We start from the raw sequence: 19,994 nt of genomic DNA, 5'->3' as shown, positions 1-19,994 counted from the left end.
GGTGTAAATATTTGAAAGGATAAAGGCAGCGACGCAGCGCGGAGCTCCCTACTCCGTGGCTTCTTCTTGCATCGCATCACGTGACTGCCAGTTTAACCTTCTCTAAACCTAATCCAAACTACAGGATTCAGTTGGTTGCAGTCTGCACCGTCATTGCTAGATGCTACTAAATTTTACACACTGGACCTTTAAATATTTTCATTTGAATTAATAAATAAAAACTAATCAATGATTAAGAGTATAATTAAATGTAGGTATTTGTTTATTCAAATCTTCCTTGATAATTATACCCATATAGCAATACTTCTACTTTCATTCACATATTCTTTTATTCTATTATAAAATATGCAGCTTTAGTATATTAGGACAGTGCACATACTAATACATGGTCCCATTTTACTATGTACTTCATAAGTTATTATAAAGCAAGAAGCATATCAGCTAGGTTTTTCATGGTTTCATATTTGTACAACAGTTCTTTTGCAGTGTAGTGTGTCATCTACTTGCTGTAACCATAGACCGTATGCAACCGGCTGTACTTCAGAGACACAATAGTTCCTTTAATGCAACATCTCCGCTGAATATTTGGCAGCGCAAAGCGCAGATCTTGGGTCAGATATTCATATTGTTTTGCCTGTACGTTCAAGAGTTATCAACTGATCTGGGAGCGGGTGGATTTATTTACTGTTTGCGCATGCGTGTAGCCGACACCGACGCTGGGTCTGTTGACAAATATCGGGGGAGGGACCACTGCGGCGTAAGTAGATCTTTGTTCAGACTCCAATGTATTCCACATAATGCGGCTCTGTGAGCATCATTTAGGCCTCTACGTGTCGTTGGTATCTGCATGTGTTTATTAATGCGGACATAACCCCCACGAAGCCAGCGGAAAGGGAAGCGCTTTGTTAAACATCTGTAAAAACCGCTGGGGCCGAGTGATAATGTAGCAGAGAGGTAGGATCCGTGTCAAACTCACAACAATGCAACAAACGACTTCCGGTGTGAATCCTCATACCAAAATACGACTTTACATAGATATTAAAATCTGAGCAAAAGTTCAAATACATAACGTCTATTGGAATTATTCTGAAGTAAATAAAAACCTGCCTCCGCAATAATATTTTTCATCGCACCTTTGGTTTGGTACCGTGTTACTTAATGCCTTTTATTTTGAAGGCGGAGACCGTTAGTTTCCGTTATCGCCCATGGTAACGTTCGCTGTGACTCAGCTCGCACAGCCGCCACGGCTAGCTACCAACAACCCTCTCTCTTCTTACACCGCTCCGGGTTTCATCTTCTGCTTCAGCTCCACTGTCGTTTAAAGTCACGTCGATATTAAATACTGCGTTTTATCGAGCAAAGTTTCTTCGCGCCTTTTTTTTTTTTGTCAAACTTATGTACTTGTGTCACAGTCTGGCTGTGGGAGAGAGAGAGAAGGCGGTCTCCTCGTCCAAGACTCGGCAGAAATGAAGAGGTGAGTGGGACGATAACATGCGCCATTGTCAACTAATAACAGCAAGAAAAAGAAATACGTTGATACGCTGCCACGGTCCACCGAGCAGCTGGTTCATTACGTAGTTAGTTAATTGAACTCCAACATGACTCCTCTGTCGTGTTTCCATGTGTGCAGTCAACAGAAAAGCCCTGAACCAGACGGGAGTGTTGCCGTCAACGAGGAAGGTAAAAACACAGACGCCTGTTACTGCTTATTAAATATTGTCAGTTTATTCAGTGTTAAAGCATTATTTGTGTGCTTTCGGGTCAAACAGCTCAGTTTCCGACACTTACTCACATATGTCATGTGTGTCCGTGTCTATAACACCGTAAAGCAGCTATGGGTGTCCGTACTTAGTCATTTTAACCATGAAAATATGCCTCTGTGTGCTTACTGTGTATGAGTTCCTTTCACTCTCTCCACTTTGTGTGATTAAAATGTTTAGAAGTTGTCCAGAAGCTCTCCTTTTCATGTGGTATTTATAATAACTGCAATATTTTAACAATAACTGTGCTTTTTAAAGGGTCTGTAGCCACGGCGGAGGACCCAGCAGCTATTGCCACCATTCAGTCTGCTGCCACCTTCACTGACCAGCCCATCAAATATCTGTTCAAGACGGAAGGAGCAGGGGGGCAGGTAGGAAGAACGGACATCTGGTAACCTGTAAGGCGTTGTTTCAGCCATATTTACTGCACGCAACAACAGGCGTGAAGTGTGCAAATTAGGCAGTCGCTATAGACAGCCACTCCTGAATTCACAGGGTCTTTACCTTGAGGTAGGGCTGCACGATATGGCCTGTAACCAATATCTCGATATTTTTAAGCTATATCGCGATACACGATATATATCTCGATATTTTTGTTGTTGTTGTTTTGTACTCTTTTTATAGCATTTTAACACTTGTCATATTTTTTATGAATTTTTAATGCATTTCATAATGTAAATATGAGCTTTAAAGCAGTGCAGGATCATACTTGGCTTATGAGACACTTCAACTTTTTTAAAATCAAAATTTAACCATTCTTCATATTTTATAAATAAACCTTTAATAAATAAATAACACCCACGTCTTATTTTGAAAACCGGAAGTGTCCACACGCTGCAGTAAGCTAGCGCTGACTTTCCCAGTTTTCTCAAAGTATTTGCCATAAAGTCGGCAATAAGTGCGCACTTGAAAATATTGGAGCAGCTGACGTGACCACGCGAAAACGAGAGACGGCTGGCGTGACCGCAGTTGTTTTTCTTCGGAACCAAGTCGTCCGTCTCCATCTTTAATTAACTCGCTTGTGCTCTTCACTTCTCTCCTCACTTGATACAAAAAGTACGCATGTGCGCAGGGGATTTTTCTGGGTGGGTGTGGCAGTGTGCTGCGTGCTGTGAGCAGCACCAGGAGTGAGTGACAGGCGAAACTCCGGAGAATTAAATGCAGACGGCTTAAAACATTTACGAGACAAGTACTCGATGGTCGCGATATAGTCATTTCATACATCTCACGTAGAACAAGCCGCGATATATCGAGTATATTCGATATATCGCCCACCCCTACCTTGAGGGGTCATCATGTGATCCAAAAAAGAGCCACCTCCCTCCTGCGCTCTACCCCACCCGCTTCTTAAGAGCCGAATGAGCTTGTATCTTGTCCATGACCTCACATTTCTTCGTTGTTTATTGTCCCAGTATGTCAGACGTCTCAGTACTTATGTGCCATTTCATCTAGGGTGAGACTTAAAAGCAGAAGTCAGATTTAGATTCTCTGTATGTGTATGCTTCACATGTCGTGTCACCTGACTGATGATGCGCTGTGTCCCAGGTTACCTACAGAGTGATCCAGGTGTCAGATGGCCAATTGGAGAGTCAGACAGATGGAGCTGCGGCAGTAAGCCTCGTCGCCGGTTTCCCCGCGACCACTCAGGCTGTCACACAGGTGAGGACCAACAGTGCAGCAGCAGCACAACCATGAGATGCTGAGCTACCCATTAGGATCACTAAAACAGAACTACACGTGGTGTGTCACTTTGTCATTGTCCTGAGCTCATCCTAAAGATCAGTGTTGTGGCCGATACAAGCACATTTTAATAGTATCGGCTCAGTATCGGGCCAAAATAAAGCACACCCATTCTGTAGTAAGGGTGTTAGATTCAAACCTCTTTCTTTTCATCGCTGAAGCCTCTGCTGCTGTTAAAATATCGAGTCACTAGATGGCAGAAGGATTCTTCACAACAACAGCTCACCTGTAAAAACTGTTAGAATCATTAAACCTGTATGAAGTGAACGCTTATTTTGATCGATTTTTCAAAATAGGGTCGATATTGTGACACCTCTAATCTTCTCACCCTGCTGGACCTGTTGCCTGTTTCATAAATAAACTAGTGCTAAATAAACTTGTTGATTTTAAAGAATTAACGCGCTAAAATTAACCAATTAACGCGGTTTTGTTTACTTCCGGTGGCGGCCGCCACTTTGGATGTGGCAAAGTAGAGCTTTGTTTCCCAGATATATTAGTGTGTGTGAATGGGTGTATAAGAGGCATTAACTTAAAGCCCTCACGGAGACTGCGCCCTGGGCGATCGCCCACATTGCCCATAGCTAAAACTGGCCCTGCTTGTATTAGTTTACGGGCAGATCTGCCACATCCAGTATGGCGGACGCGGTAACGTATCACAGCAACGGACCAACCTGCTCAATGCGGCGTTTATGTATATACGTCTATGATCTATCCTAACTAAAGGAGAGTCTATGGCGGAAAGATGGATGAAGGACGGACTTTTAGGGGGAACATTTCATTTTAAAAAGTTGCCCGACGGCTCGTTGGACAAAAACAAGGCAATTTGCACAGTTTGCAAGTCCGAATTTAAATTCCACAGAAGTAACACGACTTGAACATATCACCTCAAAGCAAAACACCCTGCTGAAATTACCTCCACGGGACCAGTCTACACTACAGGAGTGTGGCACTCGTCAGTATATTTCCTCATTCTGGCTTTTGTCTGTTTGCACTGTGCATATGTGCACCTTAAGCCAATAAAATGAATGAATTTAAATATACTTTCTCTGTGTTTTTTCTACATTCATTTGATCATTTTACATAAATAAATATTCATTATAAGCTTCAGTCTCAGAAAAATGCATTTAATTTATTGATACATTTATTGATAGATTAATCAGGATTAATTACAGAAATTGTTGCGATTAATTAGTTAATTTTTTTTAATCGATTGACAGTCCTAAAATAAACGTGTTAAAGCGCTGTCTGTAGCCCGCATCTGTACTCAGCCTCAGATGAGAGCAGAAGAAGAAGCCCCCGCCATGTGGACCTGGAGTGTTTTTGTAGTCCAGCTGATGGTGTCACGCCCTGCCAGTTAAATGTTCACTTATGTCAAAAAAACAGTCAAAAACATATTCATTCTTATTATCAGGTGATTATACACTAATGAAAACATAGTTATGAATATTATATTGCAGAGAGCGCTGTAGATCTGACACACCGGACCTTTTACTATAGGTGTAGACAAGGCCACATGTTGAACAGGTTCAGTTACATCCCCGTCATCAGTTGTAGGTGGTGTCAAGCAGTTATTACAAGTCAGTGAAAAACTGATCCCCCACCTCTGATCTGGAACGAGGCTTAATCATGGCTGCTGAGGCTTTCTGTTTGTCAGTGCAGTATCTGTTCTATTGGACCAAGATTCCTGTTTATTTTGACACAAGTGCATCTTTATTAGACAGTGACAGATTAAGAGAGAGGGTGCCCACAAATGCAGTTTTTATATTTCTGTACATTTTTTTATTGCCTTTATTTGTGACTATAGTAGAAGTTCACAGTATACAACATTGTGCTCTTATTTAAAGTTAAGTCTGCTCCCATATTTCTGCTGCTGTGTTCTCATGTGGAATCAGCAAAGACCCTCTTATTTTACAGATAAAAACACATGTTTGTGGTAAAGCTCTTATCAGAATCAGAATCACTTTTATTGCCAGGTATGTGAACACACACAAGGAATTCACTTAGCTCTCTTAGTACAAACAGATAGAAAGTGTACTATGTACATGTAAAAAGGGGCACAACAAATACACAAAAACGTAAAAAGTACGAGAGCGTAGTACCGAGGCAACCGTCCGCGGCACCGTCTTGGTCTTCTCACAGCTTATTGGATGCTGTTTTATTTAATGATGGTTTCTTCCAGTTTCCACAGCAGTAAGTGTCTCATGTCCTTTGTATGTGTTGACTGAGGACTAACAGTGGACTTTACGTCTTCTCTCTGTCAGGCTGTGTTCTCTCAGTCTGAGGGGTTGGAGGGAGACGGCAGCACAGAGACGCAATACACCTACTACCCCGCCACCATCGCAGACGCCACCACTGGCACCATGGTGACCACAGTGCAGGCCTCAGACACGCTGCTGGGCCAGACCACACCCACAGGTAAGCGCGATATAAGGCCTCGCTTTAAAATAAAGTAATAGATTATTGATACAGTTAAATAGGTGCTTCACTGTTATTAGTCGTATTTTCAGTGTTATGGAATTTTCTATCCTTAGGTTACACAAGGTCACGTGTGGGCCTTGAGGTCCTCAGCAGTATTAGTTGTTTGGCTTTGGTTGAGAACAGCAGGTTCCAATCTATCTCAACACTGTGGTGGCCAGGGTCAAAGAAACCTATTGCTGCCTTCCTAGACATAATAGATAGCTGGCCGTAGACGTTCCAATCTTCGTAAACAGACATCTGTGTCTCCAGACTAGAATATGCTGACAATAACACTTGCATGAATAAAGACATTCTCTTTGACTAATTCTGGGCGTATAGTATTGTGGTGTTATCTTGTTTAAAGTCTATCCACCAGGATGAGTTGGGCAGAATGTGAGACCGAGTCAGGCACTTCTGATGAACTTTGGGAGTGTCTCTAATTCTCTGTGTTAATAAATATTACAGCATAAGACATCACAGGCTCCTGAAAACTTTCTTCTTTCCTGACCTCACCATTGACCTTTGACTTCAGCAATTTCTCCACAACACTCAGCAGCTGACTGTTGGCTTTTCTTTTACAGGGCAGCTTTATGTGATGATGTCACCCCAGGAAGTTTTGACGGGGTCCAATCAAAGGACAATCGCACCTCGCACTCAGCCATACATAGCGTAATTGTTGCATCAAATTAAAAACGATCCATTTTACCGAAATGCTGAAACCCTTTAAGTTAAACCAAACCGCCATCTTTGTTCAAATCTCTTTCAAGAAAACAAGATGCTCCTCGTGGTTCCAGAGACGAGAAGCGGCGAGCGCAGCACAATGAAGGTCAGCACTCACATCCAGTGTGAGGAGTCGAACACAGAGCTGCATTTTACAAATATCTGAGTGGAGGTGAATGTCAGGGTAAAAGTCTCAAACTCCCATGTTGTTCCAACAGTTGAGCGTCGGCGCAGGGACAAGATCAACAACTGGATTGTACAGCTGTCGAAGGCCATCCCAGACTGTAACATTGACTATACCAAGACCGGACAGGTGAGTTCAGCTCTAGACTCGCACCACTAACTTCACAGTTAGATTAGAAAAGATTAAGAAAGAATGTCCTCTCTTTGTTTCAGAGTAAAGGAGGAATCCTGTCCAAAGCCTGCGAGTACATCAAGGAACTCCGACAGAGCAACCTGAAGCTGGGGGAAGATATCGGCACTCTGGATCGCCTCAGGATTGACAACCAGCTACTGAGACAGGAGGTACGTCTGCATGTGTTTGTCGGTCAGACGTCAAGTGTCATCACTTGTTGTCAGTGTAGAAGAAATGTCATTTAGATCTCAGTCCAGTGGAGAGAAAGGAAAGGGAACAATGTGGAGTTTCTGATTTCTACACTCTGCTCTCTGAGTTGAACTAAACTCATGGAAATGGGTTTGTGTGAATGTTGATGTTATTTATCCTTAAAACACCATAGAAAATGGTGAGTAATATTTATTATTTATACTATGGGAAATTGACTGTAATATAGTGCCTTTCTAGTCCTTTTGAGCCACATCTTAAATCTTTGTGGCTGATTCCACAGTCAGACTGTGACGTGTATATGGTAGTTAGATCACTTAGTGGAACGTGCTCGAATTCAGGAAGAGAACAGTGGTCATGTGACCTACATGTGTTTGCACAGTGTTAGATGAAAAAGTCTAATCAGTCTAGTTAGGGTTAGGGTTTCTAAGTTATTACATCATTGGAGGTTATGACATTATTGGTTGCTACACTAATGTTGCCGGCTAACTAATTAGTTGCAGCTGTAATTGATTTTAATTGCCTTACAGAGTTGGCGTTGTGTCTTTCTTCAATGTGTTTTTGGAGCAGCTGAAACAACGATTTGTAGGTGAAGATAAGATGAGAGAAGATGCGGTAGACCTTAATGATCCCACAGCGGGGAAAAATTCACTTGTCACAGCAACTCGTATACACAAGGTGCATAAGAAATGACTCAGAAACAAGAAATATATAGAATGCAAGTCATAGAGTTGTGCTGGTGTTAAAGAGTCTGACAGCTGTTGGAAAGAATGAATGCTCTCCTTCTTACATGATGGGAGACGACAACAACAACAGGTTTCAGATTATAGATTTATACATATACATTATACATATATTTCACTGTGTATGTATTTCCAACAGCAGTGTTTTTCTGATGGATTAGCAGCAGGATGCCACTTTAGTGTTGATCTTGGATCTATCTGTTTATATCTGTGGAGCTGCATGCTAAATAAAGACCCGTTATCAGCCCAGTCTAAACTTTCTACAGCTCAACGTGTTGAACATAAGTCAATTTATTTTACTACTGTATTATGTGTGTTGTTGCTGTTCAGGTGGAAGACTGGAAGTCCAAGAATCAGATCCTGAGGAACCTGCTTCGACAGCACGGCATTGTGGGATCATCCAGCACAGATCCCCAGTGAGAAGTTTCTTGCCAATGTTCAGTTGGAGCTATTTGAAGACAACCACGTATGGGCCAAAAGAGTACTTGAAACACTTTGAGATACTTTGTTTGTGGTCAAGTGTGCATGAAATAGGGGGAAATAATGGAACATTGTCATTAATATTCAAATCTAGCTTCTTTGCTAAATATTATCTTTGAAGATTTTTACTCCATGGAAATCAAACAACCCATTCATGATAACATGACGCATCTGAAAAGAGAGCCCACTTCCCCCACAAACATTCTGATCATTCATGAACCTCTAGTCCTGTAAGCTCTTAAGCACGACCAACTTCTCACGTCAGTTTGCGGTTTCTTTTTAACCTCTTCAGTACTCTGCTTCTCTCTATCAACGCTCACATTAACGTCTCATTGTATCATACTTTGACTTGTCCTCTTTTATCACTTTGTACGGCTGATCCTGACTCCGTCATCATCCCACTCTTAGCTTGGCTCTTCTGCTTTGTATTTTTGTATGTTTCATGAAACCTCACTGGGGACAATAATTGCATTGCAACAATGTAACTAAATAAACAGAGGTTGGGAAGCATTGCATTGTAGGTAGGCTGTGTATTGTATGTCTTTATAATAAAAATCAAATAATATACCGTATGTCATAAACTTTAAGTTGTGTTTATTAAACTTGATAATTGGTTAAAAAAAAAAATGTAATTGTTTTTTGTTTTTTTTATTGCATCTTCATTATGAGTATAGATCATGTGTATCTGTATACTATACGAGGTCCTAGTGAAGAGATCTTATTCTGAAGGTTCTTGGCGGAAGTGCGAATGAGTTCACTGACGCTGGGAGAATTCACTCACTGTGACACCGGAGATATTGCTCAACCCCGGTACTGTTGTATTCATCTAACGGACGAGGTCAAGCGTCACCAATGATCTGTATACTGCTGGTAGCCGGTCACGGCACCCTCTTAGAGACACAAATTAAGGTAAGCAGCTTGCATGTTGCCGTAGAAAAGTGATAACGTGAAGCGGTGCAAAGTTCGCGTCAGTCGTGAAGCGGTCATACTCCGCCTCAAAGTACGCCGAACTGCTTTACAGAAACACGCACTTTACGTGTGTTTTACCTGTCTGCTGCGGTGTTCACCTGTTAGACCGACATGTGGGACATTTCTGGAATCGTGATGATGCACTGAAGCATCCGGCGGACGTCTAACCCAACAGACACACCTTAATTTTCATAAAAATGACATTTTTTATCACCGGCTCAAACTGGTATTTACCGCCCCCTGCCGAGCTTTGTTGTGTAATACAAGTCACCATTTCTTTAAAGTTGAAGCTTTGTGAAAATGAATGTTATTTACTGACTTATCTATATATGCCGAATTATTGGCGGGCATCTAATGGTTCACATGACAGCCTTATTGTAGTATTGTATTGTAACAGCTACAGAAAGAAAGAAAGACGACATAACGGAGCTAGCGTCTTTTATTAAGTTTGGCACGACGCCGTCGTCAACAAAACAGAGGAGGGTTTGTCCAGCAACAGTCCAGCTATGATACTGAGCCGAGTGTTTATATAATAGCGCCAGTAGCTACATATGGCTTAAGCCTGCCTGAATGTGTGAAGACAGTATATATGCAGTATATAGAATAGACATGTAGATAATAAATCACCTGGCCGTGTTGACACGCATACTGTTTACATACACCTTTTAATGACACACTAAAAAAAAAAAAGAAATATTCACTTAACGTAATTGTATTAAGTTATTTAAACTGTTATGTAATTGAACCCCTAACATAACATTTTTTAGTTTAAATAACGTAATACAATTACCTGTTTACACCTCAGCTTACTTATATGTGGTGTGTTAGTATGTTTACTTGTTTGCTGACTCCTCTCCTCTTAGAATGATGACACAGGTTTATACAGCCATCTGACCGGGATACCAAAGGCTTTACTTCCTGGCACTGGAGGGAAGAAGATCCTCGACTTTTGGTGGGAAACAGTCAACATGTGCGTAACGGTTGCTCAAACATGACTGGGCCTATTTCCCTGATGATCTATCTGAGATAATGTTCACTAACTGAATCTCTGATTCTCTGCAGGCGACAGCTGTTCACAGAGGTCTATCTGGTCACTAACGCAGACAAGTGAGTTCTTACAGTTGCACGACCCAAACTACTTGTGTTTGTCTGTTACAGCTTTCATTCTGCTCTCTTCTCCTTCTGTTACACTGATCAGGTATAAGCACTATGAGCGCTGGGCCACAGCGAATGACTTCCCGGTGGAAAATGTGGTGAACGATGGCAGCACTACGCTGGAGGACCGCCTCGGGGCCGTGGCTGACCTGCAGTTGGCCATACGTAGCCGCAAGCTGGAGGACGACATCATGGTGGTAAGCTGACACCAGCTCAGTTATATTTTATTGTGTTGACTGGGTGTTTTCTGTCAGAACTGAGTGATGGGTTTTCGTTTTTGTGTGAGCAGATTGCAGGAGACATGTTGTGTGCAGACCTGAACTTTGATGTTGCTCAAGTGATCCGCTTCTTCAGGTCAAAGGTGAGACTTTACACAAGGAACTGTCCTTGTTGCACACAAAAGGTCAAATAAATCTTTAGTCGATGGCTTTTTTTTGTGGAGGTGAATGATGAGAATGCTGTAGTCACTTATCCTTTTGTGTCTGTGCAGCCCGGTGAGCTGATCATATACTACGAGCTGGAAGAAAGTGAGAAAAGCAGCTCCAGGGGCATAGTGGAGGTTTGCCCTGACACCCACAGGTGAGAACAAGTTGTGTGTGGGGTTTTATTGCTGTATATTTTGCATGCTACGTTGCAGATTTGATGTTGATCTGTGGTACTTTTATGAAACAGAGTAGGTCGCTTTTTGGAGAAACCACAGGAACAGCTGACAGACTCGCGGCTGGCCAGCGTCGTGTTTTACTGCATTCGGAAAGACACGCTGTCCTACCTGTCTGACTTCCTCAGCCAGCAGCCTCAAGCCACAGACCGCAGCTTTGGACGATTCTGGGTTCATAAGTGCTCATTCAATACGTGTCATCTCAGCAGCAAGGATGACTCTATGTTATTGTTTTATCATATTATTATATCAGTTGATGGAGTAATAACCAGTTACCCATGTGGCTCCTTTGTCTTCAGGAGTGGCTCATTAACGAGAAGCAACTTGACGTGTTTGGGATGAAGCTTCCTACTGGCTTCCAGCTTATTGGACAAGTGGTGCGTATCCTTAAAGTGGTTCATTTTCACACAACATTGCCTTCAAAGATTCATAGATTTTAATGCACAACGGCCGAAGTGAAGGCCATGAAAATTACCATTATTAATTCTAGGTTTAATTTCATATGTTTACACAGGAAATGAATGATGATCATTCGTAACTTAACATTGTCCGACTCAAAGTGGAAGGTTAAACACAATTTAGCAGAACCAGAGGTGTCGTTTTTATTCCACACATTCTTCTTCATGGTCAAAACCTGGCGCATACACTGCCCACAATGCAATGAGGCTGCCAACAGTCAGCGATTCGGGTTTGTTATGCTAGTAGCTGCTTCCAGCAGAGATAAGTGGGTTACAGAGATCTGACACGCTTTCTGATTCCAACCGCTCAGATTTGAGTCATTTTTAAACAAATGCTGACTCAAGTGACATCACTTGAGGTTATTTATCACTTCCCACAGAAAGGTTTTCACATATGCAGTAACCCTTCCAAACACCTCTTAAAGCAACTGAAAAATTAGTATTTTTGACATTTATTGCCCCCAGTTTTAGAGTAATAGTAATATTTGTTATGATTACATTACTTATTATTAGTCAGCATTCCCTTGCATTCCGGGCCTGAAAACCTCCTCTTCCTGGTGATACAAAATGCAAAAATAGTCCATCAAGATGATTTAAAATCTGTTAGATTATGAGAGAATATTCGAATCTATTATAAGAAAATGAGAAGAAGAAATTATTTTGGAAATTTTTGTTATCCAGAAAACATGTAACAAAAATCAAAGTAACATTTTCCCTTACAAATGCACACTGTAAAAACAAAACATTTAAAACGTGCTAAAAACTGAAGATGAACATGTTACTGGCAGAATCTGAGGATTCATCTGTCGTCAGTTCTGACATTATGATGCTGCCAGACTATTAAAATCTGAAACACTATGATCACTTTATTTGGATATTCCACCTACAAATAGTTTCTGGATGACTGTTTGTAACATTTCAGTTGTTTGACTGTCTTTATATGTCACATATAACCGAGACTATGTGACGGTTATCAAGATAACCCAACTTTAACCAGAGCGGTGTAATATCAGAACGCGATCGTTTGATCTCATCTAATAAGCTGTCGAAATGTTACAAAATGAAGGCGCACCATCCAAATAAAGTGTCACCTCTGAGGATTTGCACAGTGAACATGTTGATTAGTGCATCTAAGAGTGATGCAAACCATCAGAAAACCAGTGTGATCCAACTGGGTCAAGCTACAAGAAATGCATTTCATGTGGGAGAATCAAGAGTCGATTTCAGTCTGAAGAATAATCATTTTAAACTTTGTGATCTCACAGAAGCTGCCTAAAGCAGTGTACACTGTCCTCACACAGGCTTTGGATGCTGACGAGAAATGGATTTGTACATAAAAACTCCTTGGTAGTTGACTCAGGATTTACAACATTTCCTGTAATATCTGCCTTCCTCTTCACATCTCAGGGCCTGTCAGACTACACCAAGTGGCTCACGCACTACTCCACCAAGCAACAAAACAATCCAGCCAAACCAATCACGTTCCGATCCTACGCCAGGTAAGAAAACACCAAATCACTCTCACTCCACTTGGTTTGAATGTAGCTCAGATTACCGCCGAATAAAAGCTTCTTTCTGCTCCTGAGTCACAGCAAGAGTGCTTGAATGTTTGAGCTCAGCCCAACGGACACTTCGAGAATTCATTTATTATGCGATGACTCACAGGGTTGGATTAATGGGGAATCCGTCAGATGGCTTCAACGGAAAAACCATCGCTATGTCCATCTCTAACTTCTGGGCCGAGGTCACTCTAGTGGAGAGCCAGACTTTGGTAACACACACACACACTTTGATCTAAAGTTTAAGCTAAAAACACTTTGATCATGTCCGTGCAGGAGTCATGTGTATTTCTGTGACTGTGCAGGTTTTAGTCCCTCATCCGCTCAATGACCCCACAGAGTTTGGCAGCTTGCAAGATCTGTTCTGCATCAGCAGGAAAGAAGGGTGTGTACGCGACACAAAACACACACACACACACACACACACACAGATGATGGTGATTAGTGATCTCTCACGATGATGTTCTGTTCATGATCTGGCTGCAGGTACCTGGGAGGTCTGAGGCTGCTGCAGGCTACCTGTAAGAAGTTCTACCAGTTCTGCTCCAAACAAGGGTGAGGTAACTGAGCTAACACAAGACCTACATCATGAACACAACTTTGAGAGCTGGGCTCGCTGTTTCCCTCTGTTTCTAGTCTTATTGCTAAGCTAAGCTAACTGACTGTACTGACATGAGAGTGGTGTTAATACTCCTATCTAACAGTCATTTTAAACTGAAGTGTTTCCTCAGTCAGTCTAACACTGTGGGCCCCTCCCATCATGCACATTAAAGACGTATATTTGTTTACATTTTGTCAAACTGCCACTATTAAAACTATTAGCTGGTAGCAGTTCCTTATTGTGATCGATGTAAAAATATATCACTGGATTACTTTGACACAGAGGACAACTATGATCTCTAAGAAAATTTATGAACACGTATTCTTGATGGTTATCCTCAGGGCGTGTAAGTCACACTGAATCTAAAAATATGGTGTTACCATGTCACTGCTGGATGTATAAATAGTTGTTTGCTGACAGGTTCATCTCATCAACTTGTTTCCAAATGTTGTTAAACTAAGAGTAACATTTGTTTCTGCATTAAAACATGAAAGAATTTAACTATAACGTATTCAACAAAATACAAATTGATTTGCACTGACAGGTTGGAATATTTCTGCTGCACTGGTAGATTTTTTCACGTGTTTTGAGAGACAAATACATCATATTGTAGAAGAGGATACTGAAGTCAAAGTACGAAGTAGCATAAGTAAAAGTACAAGTACCTCAAAGCTGTTCAAGTACAGTAGGGGCAGAGCAGGTAGCTCTAAACCAATCAGATCGGCTGTTCAATCCCTGGCTTTTCTAGTGTGCATGTCAACGTGCCCCATGTTGAAATTACCCCAAATTGGCACTTTGCATTGCAGCCAGTGCTGTCACTGTATGAATGGGTGAATGTGATGTGTAGTGTAAAATTACTTTGAGTGGTCCAAAGATTATAAAGTTGTCCATTTACTATTTAAATGTACAAAGTATTAATATACTGTGCCATTTATGAGTTGAAGTGTTGACCAAATGTATGAGTAAAGCACACATGATGTATAGGCCTGTGGTACTTTTGCTTTGTATTTTTCATCACTCATTCACTATGTACTATGTTTTTCTAATGCAGTATCGCTTTAACAAAGCAGAACTTCACACTGAAGTACGACACCAACATTCCTCGACAAGTGGTGAGGATCCATTCATGTACTGGTTTCTAAGAGATAAAGGCCAACAGTGTTAAAAAAGTGTTATGTAATGATGAAATGATCTCTCTCTGTTTTATTCAAGGGCCTTGCTGGGAGCAGGTAAATAGTTCTCTTTGCTGATTTCCATACAGACTCATTTAAAGGTCATTTTACACATTTGAATGTGATATTTGACTTATTTACAATCCTCTTTAACAGTGCCATTGTCTCAGCTACACTCAAGTGTCTCATGAAATTCTACAATATCACAGACAATGTAAGCATGAAAGATATTTGTTCTCTTCTGATTTTTTCCTTTCAAGCTTCCACTGGCATTCTTTTAATTACATCATCTTGTTGCGTCCTCTTCTCGTGGTTTCCAACTGGAGAATTGGTGCCAACTGCTTATCCCATGAATCAACTCAATATTCACATAACAGCAGTGGATGGAAACAAGCATTCATTCACATTTTCTTCTGCTGAATGACTCTAAACTCATCTCAATGGAAACATTGCTCACACCAAACATTCCTTCTGTGTCTTTAGTTGTTTATATATTTCTGTTTCACCCTCCAGGATCTGCCAAAGCCGATCAAAGCCAACTTCATCCTCAACGTGGAAACTGATGAACTCTTCATTACTGCTGGCCTGCAGGACAGAGTCGTGCAGGTCAGTTACAGAGTCAACACACTGAAATCACATCTTTCATTTCATATCTATTGTAGCATTAAATGTTTAGCCTTTTTCTTTCTTCAGGTCTATGAAGGCTTAGTCTATATGGACTTCAGCAAGAAGCTCATGGAAGAACAGGGCCACGGTACCAAAGTAACCATCTGCATGTAGTTAATACAGACACACTTTCTTTCTTTCTTTTTTCCTCATGTGTGTGTGTTCCTTGTTCTCAGGAAACTATGTTTCTATGGACATAAGTGGGCTCCCACCATTCTGGCTTGCTTACTTGAGCGACCCTAGTGACTCTGGACGCATCCACAGTAACATCAGACAGCGCTGGCTCAGTGGTATGTCTTGGTGTCAAACATGACATCAGCTTCCTGTGATTCATGAAGTCAAAGGTCACTCCTGAAACGTCTCCAAAGACAAGTGATCTACTGTCGGACCAATATAGTTTGGAGAATGCACCACTTTGGTCCAGACTGAAATATCTCAACAATTATTGGATGCCATAATATTTGGTACAGATATTCACTGCTATATGGTGCATTCTGATTACTTCATGGTTCTCAGAGGATAGAGCTCACTGATGTTGGTGATCCCCTGGCTTTTGCTGTTTTGGTTTTAAGTGAAACATCTAGATAAATATCAGACAAATTATCATGACATACTTTATTTCATGAAGATAATCCGCTCAGTATCAGTACATCTTACCAGGGAGTCATGAGTACATTTTATAAATGATGTTCATGTTTCCCCTAGGATGAATCATTCCATGGTGATCCCCTGACTTTTCCTTCTGTGCCACCATCTCAAAACTAATAACGTCCCCAATGCTAATCAGCAAACATTAGCATGTTAACACACTAAACTACAGTGGTAAAAATGGTACCTGCTAAACAAGTTGTTTCCAAACGGTACCAATGAGTTGCGACCCCCAGATGTCAGATGATTTGTCCTTGTTACATTTTGTAATGTTTAGTACAATGCTAATAGACCTTAACTAATGTTGTTGTAATCTGTGGTAATCACATCAGGGGTCAGAAGGAAATCTTGTGACCCCCCCTTACTGTCTCGGGACCACCCGGGGGTTCCCAACCCCCACTTTTGGAACCAGTGTCCTAAACAGCAACATTAGCATTTAGCTCAAAACACCACTGTGCAAAAGTACAGCCTCACAGAGCTGCTAGCATGACTGGAGCTTTTTAGTCTTGTTCTATATTTAATGACATTTTTATGGCTACACAGTATCCTTTATTGGGCAGAAAGGCTGCTAATGTGAAGAGCAAAACATTTTTATGAACAGACAAAAAAGTTCTTCAATATTTCTTTAACTAAGATAGCCTTGTGCATATCTACATCTTCTTTAAGGAGTTGTGAAAGTGGAAACACATTGGTCCGTTTGATGAAATACTTTGATGTTGCTCTGTCTTTCTTCAGGGGAGCCCGTCGTAGTTGAGGCCATGAAGACTTTTGCTGAGCTCACTGATAAAGCCAGGTTGGTTTGAGTACTTTATGCTGATTTTTTTGTAATAAATAGCAACAGACGTTTTGTCATCATAAATAAAGCAAAGGAGGGACATAAATAATCATTGGATTAATTATACCTAGCCTTTTCACAACAGTCTTAAAGTGGCATTGGGTCTTTCTAAATGTGATAAATGTTTATACACTGAGATTTAAGAAATACAACAGGCTAAGTGTTGTGGCAATTTAGAAGTTCACAGGAACTTCGTGTCATCTGAGCACTGAGTAAAAATGTTCTCCCCTCAGGACAGCTCTACTGGAGAGAGACTGGAGCAGTCTGGCACAACTGATGGACCAAAACTTTGAGCTGCGGAGGTAAACAGTATATTTTGACGTAGGGCCTCATTCATGTGATGGATTCACAGACTCACAGCTAAAGTAACAACATATTCCACAGGACTGTCTACACTGATGACTGTCTGGGCCCTGGGAATCTCAAGATGGTTCAGCTGGCGAAGCAGGTAAGAGGTTCCACTACACTGCTCTGAGCAGTGCATGTTTTATGGAACATCTCTGTGTGCCTGCAGAAGTCTTTGCTTGTGTTCACAAAGTTTCTGCTGCTTGTTGCAGTTTGGTTCGGCGGTGAAGTTACCAGGCAGTGGCGGGGCTGTGGTGGGTCTCTGTCTGGATAATGCTAGACTGGTAAGACTGTCTAAGTCTGTGTCCCCCTGAAATCCCCATGAGTTTGGACCTTCATATTCATGTTGACACTTCAGTGTCTAGGTTAAAGCAACATTGTGTAACTTTTATACCATAAAACAACATTTAAAATCATGTTGAAGCTATACTGATGTGAAATTGCGCACAAGTTTTCCCTCTGATGTCCTCCAGCTGCTCCACCTCAACTCTCCTGATGCACAGTAAAGTAAACTGCTGCTGCTGTTAGCTAATGTTAGCTCAGTTTGTTAACCAGCCTGCCAGGACTGAGTTCAAAGGTACCAGGGGTGTGTTATAGTGTTTGTACCACAGGCGTTTTGGACCACCAGAAAGAGGTTTTCAGGCCTGGGGCGGGGGGGAATGTTGATTGTGACAAGAGCCGGTGTCGTGCCAGAACCTGAGCTTGGTGAACATACAATCTAACCAGGCTCAGCAGCCTTTATTGGCATAATGGTGCGAATGGGGCGAAGAGGCTGAAAGTGAAGTTGATGGAAGAAGCTAGGGAAGGTGATAGTAAGAGCAAGAAGCTGTTGGACAAGAGTAAATCTTGGACTGACTTTTAGTGGTTGGTGAGAGCTTGGTGAAATAAAAGTCTGAAAGACAGACGCTGGGCTGGGCTGACTGCTGTTGGACTAGTAAGTAATATTAGCTGGCTGCTATGTCTTGTGTTGTTGACCTTGCTAGATGTTTGACTGTTGCTGATCATAAGTTTGTTGTAAGGAATGTAATCACAACAAATACTCATATTCGAGTACAGCAGTTCGTATTATACCACAGCAGTGTTATGCTCTGAAACTGTCACAAAAATACTCTTTTCTACACAGTGTTGCTTTAATGCAGATATTAGTGATCAGTGGGATCCCAAAATTGACTTAATTGAAGTAAAATTTAAAAATATACAATAAAGAAACAAGTGCTTCAAACCTACAGTAGCTTTTTGCAGTAATCAGTAGACATCTTCTATGATGTGACAGATCAGAAAGTCAGATTCTACACAAAGACTAGTTTTCTGACGTAATCAAGAGAAACCTTCTTCATTTTTGAGAAATAGATAGGTCAATTCTGATTTGTTCCTGGGTTGGTTTCCTTGTAGGGATAGCCAATGTTCGCCTTACAGTTCTCTTTTCAGTTCTTTCATTTTCTAGTGATCGTTTTACTGAGAGAAAAACTGAGTAGAATGTTTCCACCTAAAGGACGTCATCTGCACCATGATTTGGATATAGATGACTTAAAAACAAGAGGAACAATTTGTTTACTGTTCTGCGTCATAACTGAACCAGGTATAATCAGATAAACAGAGTTCATGATACAAGACAAGATCTCAACCAGTCCTTTCTTTGACAACCCTTAACCTAGTGTCACAGTACACAAAGTTCAAGCCCTTATAAAGGACCCTATTTGTTTCTAGTTTAAGACTGACCACAGTCAAGTTAAGCTCCTGGCTGCATTAACCTGCTCTGAGTTTTAAATCATGCCGCCCCTGCCCTGCTGACTGATGCAGTCTGTGTTTTGGCCCACTAGGTGGAGATGAGGCAAGCTTTCCAGGAGGCAGGCTGTGTCTTCTGTGTCATCGCACCATACAACCCATCTGCCAGCACAGTCGGTGGCCAACACTAAACCTCACTTCTCCCCCCCCACGACTCAGCCAGGCTACTCAAGGCCAACTCGCGGCAGTCGGTTGGAGCTGCAGCACAGCTTTGGCCTTCATTGAGTCCCAATGTTATTTCATTTCGTAGGACTTGGATGGAGAGCAGAGATCAGGATCATTTCATGAAATTATATGTTAGCCATAAATAAAAACATAATCAGGTTTTCTATTAGGATCTTTGGTGGTGGTTTGTGTTACAGTTGACCAAATAATAATGTCAGTCAGACATCATGTGTTGCTTCACCATGTCAGTGGAAAATCAGAATCTGCATGTTTCAAAGAACTGTTGCACGTTTTATGAGATCCAGGTCATTTAAGTGAAATCGATGTAATTATTTTTCTACATGTTTGACACATCTATTGTATATTTGTAGACTTATCTTCTTTGTATGATGAATATAATTGTATACACAAAATAAAAGCAGTGCTTACAGCTCTTGTTGTGTGTACCGTGTAGCATTAATTACATATTATAGTTAAGTTCAAAGCATTTGAATCTAACATGTAAGTCACATTGTG

The 19,994-nt window shown here is 41.2% G+C and overlaps 2 protein-coding genes across 3 annotated transcripts; both read left to right on the top strand.

The window, feature by feature from the left end:
* The first annotated feature begins 653 nt into the window (after positions 1-653).
* Positions 654-9,034, top strand: usf1 (upstream transcription factor 1). 2 transcript variants are annotated; one of them, XM_019275681.2, is made up of 11 exons: positions 654-757; positions 1,413-1,474; positions 1,631-1,680; positions 2,019-2,131; positions 3,306-3,419; positions 5,762-5,915; positions 6,539-6,626; positions 6,725-6,783; positions 6,896-6,990; positions 7,074-7,202; positions 8,313-9,034. In XM_019275681.2, the coding sequence occupies exons 1-11, from the start codon at positions 695-697 to the stop codon at positions 8,400-8,402; spliced, it is 1,017 nt and encodes a 338-aa protein (XP_019131226.1). In that variant the 5' UTR covers positions 654-694; the 3' UTR covers positions 8,403-9,034. The 2 variants fall into 2 exon arrangements, with proteins under 2 accessions (XP_019131226.1, XP_019131227.1); XM_019275682.2 differs by lacking the exon at positions 654-757 and adding an exon at positions 764-954.
* A 164-nt stretch (positions 9,035-9,198) lies between these two features.
* gkup (glucuronokinase with putative uridyl pyrophosphorylase) lies at positions 9,199-19,911 on the top strand. Its single transcript, XM_010740309.3, has 23 exons — positions 9,199-9,371; positions 10,295-10,401; positions 10,494-10,538; positions 10,630-10,783; positions 10,876-10,947; positions 11,077-11,165; positions 11,259-11,415; positions 11,544-11,621; positions 13,110-13,201; positions 13,368-13,473; positions 13,567-13,646; positions 13,748-13,816; positions 14,914-14,974; positions 15,075-15,091; positions 15,191-15,248; positions 15,548-15,640; positions 15,728-15,788; positions 15,877-15,990; positions 17,084-17,141; positions 17,417-17,485; positions 17,568-17,631; positions 17,741-17,812; positions 19,349-19,911. Exons 1-23 carry the CDS (start codon positions 9,315-9,317, stop codon positions 19,442-19,444), a joined length of 1,869 nt encoding a protein of 622 aa, XP_010738611.1. The 5' UTR covers positions 9,199-9,314; the 3' UTR covers positions 19,445-19,911.
* Positions 19,912-19,994: the final 83 nt, after the last annotated feature.

This window comes from Larimichthys crocea, chromosome VII (genome assembly GCF_000972845.2).
Source record: "Larimichthys crocea isolate SSNF chromosome VII, L_crocea_2.0, whole genome shotgun sequence".
In the NCBI taxonomy this organism is placed as follows: Eukaryota; Metazoa; Chordata; class Actinopteri; family Sciaenidae; genus Larimichthys; species Larimichthys crocea.
Note: the sequence above shows the minus strand (reverse complement) of the source record. Positions and strands in the feature narration are given on the sequence as shown.